Here is a 6,822-nt window from a genome sequence, read left to right as displayed (position 1 = left end):
CCGGCGGACCCACCCGTGTGGGCGAGCGGCTGCCGGCCCCGCCCTCGCCCCCCGCGGCTGCCCCGCCCCCGCTGGTGCCCGCCCACGGCGCCGGAGCCCCGCCCCGTCCGTCTCCCGCGCGTCTCCGGCGGGGCCATGGGCGCGGGGGGGCCGCTGCGCGTGCTGGTGGACATGGACGGCGTCCTGGCCGACTTCGAGGGCGCGGTGCTGCGCGGGTTCCGCGCGCGCTTCCCCGGGGAGCCCCGCGTGGAGCTGCCGGCGCGGCGGGGCTTCTCGGTGCGCGAGCAGTACCGCGGCCTGCGCGAGGACCTGGCGGTGAGCGGGGGGGGGGGGGGCGGGGGGGTGTGTGGGTACTACAAAGGGTTGTTTGGTGCCGGCAGCCTTAATTTGCATACTAATGAGGCGTGCCCCCCTCCCGGAGAACCGCGGCCCGGTGCGGGAGCTGGGAGCGAGGGGTTCCCCCGTGAAAAGAACCAGACGGAACCGTGCGCGGAGCCGTCGCCGCCTGCCCCTGCCCGCTGCGGGGCGGGAAACGCGTCACAGGGCTGTGGGCTGTGTCTGTTACCGAGGGGTTTTGGGGTCTGCTGACGCCCCGCGCCCGTGAGCGACATGGAGCGGTGCGTGAAGAGCTCGCAGCATGCTCTATGTCTGCGTAAATTGTGGCTATTTTTAATGTTTATCATAGAATCATAGAATGGTTTGGGTCGGGAGGGACCTTAAAGCCCATCTGGTTCCAACCCCCCTGCCATGAGCGGGGACATCTCCCACCAGACCAGGGTGCTCAGAGCTCCATCCAACCTGGCCTTGAGCACTGCCAGGGAGGGGGCAGCCACAGCTTCTCTGGGCAGCCTGGGCCAGGGCCTCACCACCCTCACGGTGAAGAAGTTTGCCGATGACTGAACGAACGTCGGAGACATTTGCAAGGCGAAATTAAAAGTGCTCCGACTCCAGACTTGAGGCTTCCCCCAGGTTACCGCGGGGCGGTCGGGGACTCGGTAGGAAAGCGGAGCGGGTGCTGGTCCAGGCTGGGCCGTGCGCTTTCCCCAAGAAGTTCATTGCTGATTTTAAGATCCTGGGTTGTTTTTTTCACTGCTAAGAAATGACAGCTCGCATTCAGTCCTCTCCGGTTCCGCAGCGAGGTGCGGCTCTGCGCGGGTGTCACGGACGGGAGTGCTGGGTCCCGGCAGCGTCTCCACCGGCTCCAAACTGACCAAGCTCCCATCGATGGCTGTTGGTGCTCGAAACTTTCCAGAACTACTGACTTGTAACTATAGGGAGCAGGCATGATTTGTTCATTGTTTTATATAAATGAACACAATTTATTGCTTAAATGAGTATTCCTTAAGTGAATCCCATTTAGGTATACAGGGACAAAAAAATTGCACGTTAATTTAAGGGGTCATGGCTTTTTATTTGTTCTTATTTGGATGGTCTACAATCTGATCAGCCCTGAAAGTTGCGTTCTGTTCTATTTCTTGTGTCCCCGTTCCCTAATTTGCTGCGTGCTCATCCTGTTCCTTCCCAGACCTTAGGTGTGTCAAAGAAACAGCCAGGTACCTGCTTCGAATCCCACGCAGATCAGCAGCGGCAGAAAGCTCTTCTCATACCGCTCCTTGCTAGCGTGGCTTGCTAAGGAAGTCGGGCTTGTATAGGTTGTGTCAGTCTCCCTCAGTCACCTCTGGGTCTCTGGGTGGGTTGAGGTACGTTTGGCAGAAGAAGCTCCTTCAGGTTTTATGTAAATACCATGGCTGGTTGAAAACGGAGACCTCGTTAGCTGTGCCATGGCGGTGCAGGGCGTCTGCGATGCAGGAGGATCCCCGCGGGAGAAGGTCTCTCCTTGCCCCCCGCTGCAGGAAGAGCTTCGGAGGAACCGGCAGCCCAGACACCGAGCTTGGCTTGGCCATCCCGTGCCGGCCGTGTGTGGACTCTGCCTGTCCGTGCAGAGAAACCGACTCCGCGGTTCGTCAGCCGTGGAAAGGCGGTGATGGGCCTGACGCCCAGCTCTGTGAGGCAGGCGTCTGCGGTGTCTGTCCGGGAACAGCCCCTGCGGGGAGATACTGTCGTGACAGGGGGTGTGGGAACAGCCCCTGCGGGGAGACACTGTCGCGACAGGGGGTGTGGGATGTACCAGGTAATGATTTATGCACTGCCCACTTACCAGGTGGTGTTTATGCTTTGTTAGGGCTGAGCAGCTGCCTCTTGAAATGTGAAGCATTACTTTCTTTTTTTGATTGTGAGCTGATCATGAATTTCACATTGTAAATCCATTTTAATTAGAAAGTATGGTGCTGAAGACTTTCTTTACTGTACTTGCCTATCTGGCCTCCTGCGTGTAGCGGTTTTGTTGATGGGGATTTATCTCCCAAGCGCCTGGCCCCAGACAGTTTCCAAAAAGGGCTCGTCATCTCCAGCGGTGGCAGAAATTTCTAGAGTTATTTTTAAGTGGCGTGAATGGGAAAGCTTAGGGATAGATGTAATTACTCCAGTTTTGTATCCCAGTTCTTATCTTGCTAGTGGAAGTTACAAGGAAATGTTCCGCAACAATGGGGTGAGAATGAGGAAAGAAAATTGTTTCACTCTTTTTCTAGTTGCTTTTTGTTGGGGGAGAGAAACAGCTTTTGGTTCTTAGAGTCATCAAACCAAATTTCTTTTTGCAGCAAAGCCACTTTTTTGTGGTGTGGTGGAAACTTGCTGTTTTCTGGTGTCTTGCTGTCGGATAAAGGAGCTTTTGGCACAAGCCCTGATTCCGTAACTGAGTCTCCTCGAGAAGAGCTCCAGGGAATTGTTGCTGGGATCAGTGAGGCTTTGCGTGGAAACAGAGATCCGGGCAGATCTGATTGCCAGGTCTTCACCTAGACTCCTTCACCTCTTCTGCTCTGGATGTGAAATCAGGCAATGCTTCCAAATTTCTGGCTGTTGATTTATGAGTATTTGTATATTGTGATAGCTGAGCGAGCGCTGTGATCTGGGAGACTTGTTTAATGCTGACTGCTTCTCGTCGCTGCTTAACTGGAATGGTTTTTATGTTGATGTTCCGCTGGTGATACGGAGCGAGACCATCAGCTGGACTAGAAAGCAATCCTGTACAATTTCTAAGCAAAGGCTGCCAGCCTGCCTTTGAAGAATACTTACCGAGAACCAAGTTTTCCAAATTGTTCAGTGGCGTGGGAATGGGAGACTTTAATGCTTGCGTAAAAATGCTAGCTGGGTGTTTTCACTGAAGTTCACTGCATGACCCCAGGGAAGGTAAGATTTATGTGTCTTAGGGCAGGAGAGATATTGGAAGATTAACGTCTGTGTCTGAGAGTGCAGCTTAAGCCTGGTGGTGGACTCGGCCCTTAACGCTGCTGGGACACTGCTGCGGCTGCTGTGGGTGCTGTGTTGTGATGGGTTGTGTGATAAGCTGTGCAACCTGCTTTAGGCAACCCTGCTTCGGCAGGGGGGTTGGACTGGATGATCCCCAGAGGTCCCTTCCAACCCCCACCACTCTGTGATTCTGTGATAAGAGGAGCCATCTGCCGTGACCTGCACAGAAAGGCTCTGGTTTAACATAGGCCACTGAGCAGGCACCAGGTAGCAATTTTTAAAATTAACCAACCAGAATTGGATTCAAACCAGTGAACTTCCTAATAATAAAAGGCACGAGAACATCTTTTAATTTCCATTAAAAAGAAAAAAAAAAGGACTTGAAGGACAGTCCTACCTAGAGACACAGGAATTGCCCTGGAAATCGTACTTTTCCTTTTAGAGATTAAAGATGCCACTGTACTGTATCACATTAAATTCTTTTTACCTTTTTGCACCATTTTTGGCCACTTTAGCCTGGGAAAACACTGCTCCTCCAGTATTCTTGTGTCTTTCCTACTTACACTCACTTAAAAATGATGCTAACTTTAGAGAGAACCTCCTTTCCGACCTGTTTATCATTCCTGTGGCATCCCACGTGCACGTATCGAAGGTGGGCTTACCACCAGGAGCAGGTGCAGAGGGAAAAGGGGTGAAGCTGTGATCCCCTCAGTCGCACTGCTCAGCCTGCTGCTAAGGCTGTGGGCTCCGAGTCAGATGAGGGGAGCAGCAGGTGGGACCCACCGGTGCCACCCCCAAACCCAGCCCAGCTGGGGCTCGCAGGGTGCACAGGTCGGTGCACAAAGCCGAAGGTTCATGGGGCAGCACAGGGATCCACCTCTGAACTTCCTGCTGCAGTCTCACACTCTTTCGAGTAGACTTTGCACCGGCACGTTACCGCAGAGGAGCATCAACACCAAGGAGCAGCTGTGGATGCTGAAGTCAAGATCTGCTCCTTTGACAACTGTTATTTTAGTACGTGATTGAAAATCACGGAAAGCAGCAGAGAAACACAGCTTTCCTAGCTCTTCCTTCCCTCTTGCTGAGCTGTTCTGGTCTAAAAGGATTAACCCCAAATGTGTGGGTGTGCTGACCTGGCCCCTCCGCTGAGGATGGTAATTAGCATGGTCACAGAAGAGAGCTACTAGATAATACAGGACTTTTACCCACTCATCCCTGGTAAATTCTGGAGCCATAAGGAAATTTCAGTCAAACGTGACAGAGGAGCTGAAGCCTCAAACTCGTTCCTTTGATTTTCACCAGAGTTAGCACAGAGCCCCGCTGGGACGGGGTGAGGCGGGGGCTCCCCCTCGGCCAGACACCAGGTCGGGCTGCAGATCAGCGCCGCGCGTGTGGTGCCACTCGCGGAGCGGCTTGTAGAGACAGGGTCAGGATCAGCTCTGCCACTCCGAGCAAGCCACCAGAGAGCAACTTCTCATGCTTGTGTGCCTGAGCTGGATTTTTCCTGGGACCATAAAGGTGAGAAACTTTATAATGCACTCTTGGTGTGAAGCATCGCCTCGCTCTCTAAAGCCCTGGCCCTTTGACGGCTGTTACACGTGGGGTAAGTGGACAGAGCGTGGATAAAAGCATTGCTAATGGCCCTCCTGTCTCTTGCAGGCTAAGGTAGCCAGCATCTATGAATCGCCTGGCTTCTTTCTAGGCTTGGATCCAATTCCAGGAGCCCTTGAAGCTATGCAGGAGATGATCCACATGCAGGAGTAAGGACACTTTGCACTCTGCAGCCCTTTTCCATTATCTTATGCACTTTCCCCTGACTGCTAATGAACGCTGTTTCTTTTCAGCACCGAAGTCTTTATTTGCACCAGTCCTCTCCGGAAATACGAGCACTGCATCGTGGAAAAGGTGGGAGAGAATTTATTTTACTGGTTTTAGTGCTGCTTTTGCAAGGCCTTGCTATTTCATACCACCCAAGTCAGAGTCATTCATTTATAAAGACAGTGGCTGGCACGGGCTGCCAGGCTTCCCTGCGATCCCTCTGCCCAGACACAGTCGTGCTGCCGGACGGGGAACCTCGGAGCACCGCGTGGTGCCAGCCTTACTGCGGGGCACGTGAGCTCTGGGCTGTTGGAGCTGGAGTGTGACACATGGGCTCCCGCTGTGTGACAGCGAAGGAACTGATGCAGCATGGCTGGGTAAGGCAAGCTTGGCCATCAGCGTGGCCTGCAGGGATGGGATATTCCCAGGGGATTCCACACTGGCAGCTTCTCAACTGACAAAACCTTATTCTGTCTAAATCCGGAGTCTGAGATGCCCGGCTGTCCTGAAAGAGGCCACTGCTGAGTTCAGAGTAGGCTGTAGCCCTGGAACTAGCCCTGTTTCCTCTGGCACAAGAACGGAGCAGGGGGACCTTAACCACAGGAATGACTTAGACAGGCACAGTCCACGTGCTCTGGGCAAGCAGCCAGCGCTGTTTGCAAACCCAACAACGATGAGGCCTGTCAAATGCAGTGCTGACTGAAGGCCATTAAAAATACAGGTTAAAGCAGCGTCCTGGGCCATAGCCAGTCTCTGGTGGGGATTCACAAACACGGATGTAGGTTTACAGGGGAAGGGATTGCCGTACTAGGGCTGATCTGACTTGAGCAATGTGCAAACTGAAAGCGTGGCGGGATTTTTTCCTATCTCGTTTCTTGTCTCCGCAGTATAAGTGGGTAGAAAAACATTTGGGACCCGAGTTTGTGGAGCGGATTATTCTAACCCGAGATAAGACCATCATATCTGCCGACTTGCTGTTTGATGACAAGGATACCATTAGAGGTTTGAAAAGCATTCGCATCGCTTGCTGTTAGCTGGGGAGAAAAGCCCCCAGCTGACTCCAGCTTTCCTCCCTTGCCCTCCTCAGGCGTGGAGCTGAACCCGAGCTGGGAGCACATCCTCTTCACCTGCTGCCACAACAGGCACGTCCAGCTGCAGGCACCGCGCCGGCGGCTGCTGTCCTGGGCGGACGACTGGAGGGCCATCTTGGAAAGCAAGCGCGGGCAGTAACGCAGAGCGGGGACCCCGCGCTCTGCCCGCTCGCTGCCGGGGCACAGCCAGCTCACCCGCTGGCAGGGACACCCATCCCGCAAGGCAGCGGGTGCCGTCACCGGGCAGGGGCACTGCGGGCGGTCAGTTAGAGCAAGAAATGGGCTGCCCTTGTTCTATGTGCTGCAGAGCTGACCCCTCTCCAGGTATCTGGAGGATTGCTCGGCATTCGGTTAGTTAATCTCTGTACAGTTGTTTTGGATGTTTGCTGTTGGTGAAGAGACACTGAAATATGAGCAGTTTGTTGTTTTTTTCCCTTGTGTGCATGTGCTTTTAACCTCATCCCCATTTGTTTTGGGCTGACTGGAGGCACAGGGGGAAATAAAAAAGGGGAAGAAGTAAAACTCTGCAACTTGAGCAGACGCAGTGTGGGCATCTGCCAGGGAGCACTGTGCTCAAACCCTTTTATATATTTAGCCACCCTGGCTT

At 53.8% G+C, this 6,822-nt stretch overlaps 1 protein-coding gene across 1 annotated transcript; it reads left to right on the top strand.

The window, feature by feature from the left end:
- Positions 1-101: 101 nt before the first annotated feature.
- On the top strand, positions 102-6,646 carry NT5C (5', 3'-nucleotidase, cytosolic). The gene is made up of 5 exons (XM_075440957.1): positions 102-315; positions 4,966-5,066; positions 5,151-5,211; positions 6,012-6,126; positions 6,212-6,646. Exons 1-5 carry the CDS (start codon positions 136-138, stop codon positions 6,352-6,354), a joined length of 600 nt encoding a protein of 199 aa, XP_075297072.1. The 5' UTR covers positions 102-135; the 3' UTR covers positions 6,355-6,646.
- The last annotated feature ends 176 nt before the right edge of the window (positions 6,647-6,822 follow it).

Source organism: Opisthocomus hoazin, chromosome 21 (assembly GCF_030867145.1).
Source record: "Opisthocomus hoazin isolate bOpiHoa1 chromosome 21, bOpiHoa1.hap1, whole genome shotgun sequence".
In the NCBI taxonomy this organism is placed as follows: domain Eukaryota; kingdom Metazoa; phylum Chordata; class Aves; order Opisthocomiformes; family Opisthocomidae; genus Opisthocomus; species Opisthocomus hoazin.
Note: the sequence above shows the minus strand (reverse complement) of the source record. Positions and strands in the feature narration are given on the sequence as shown.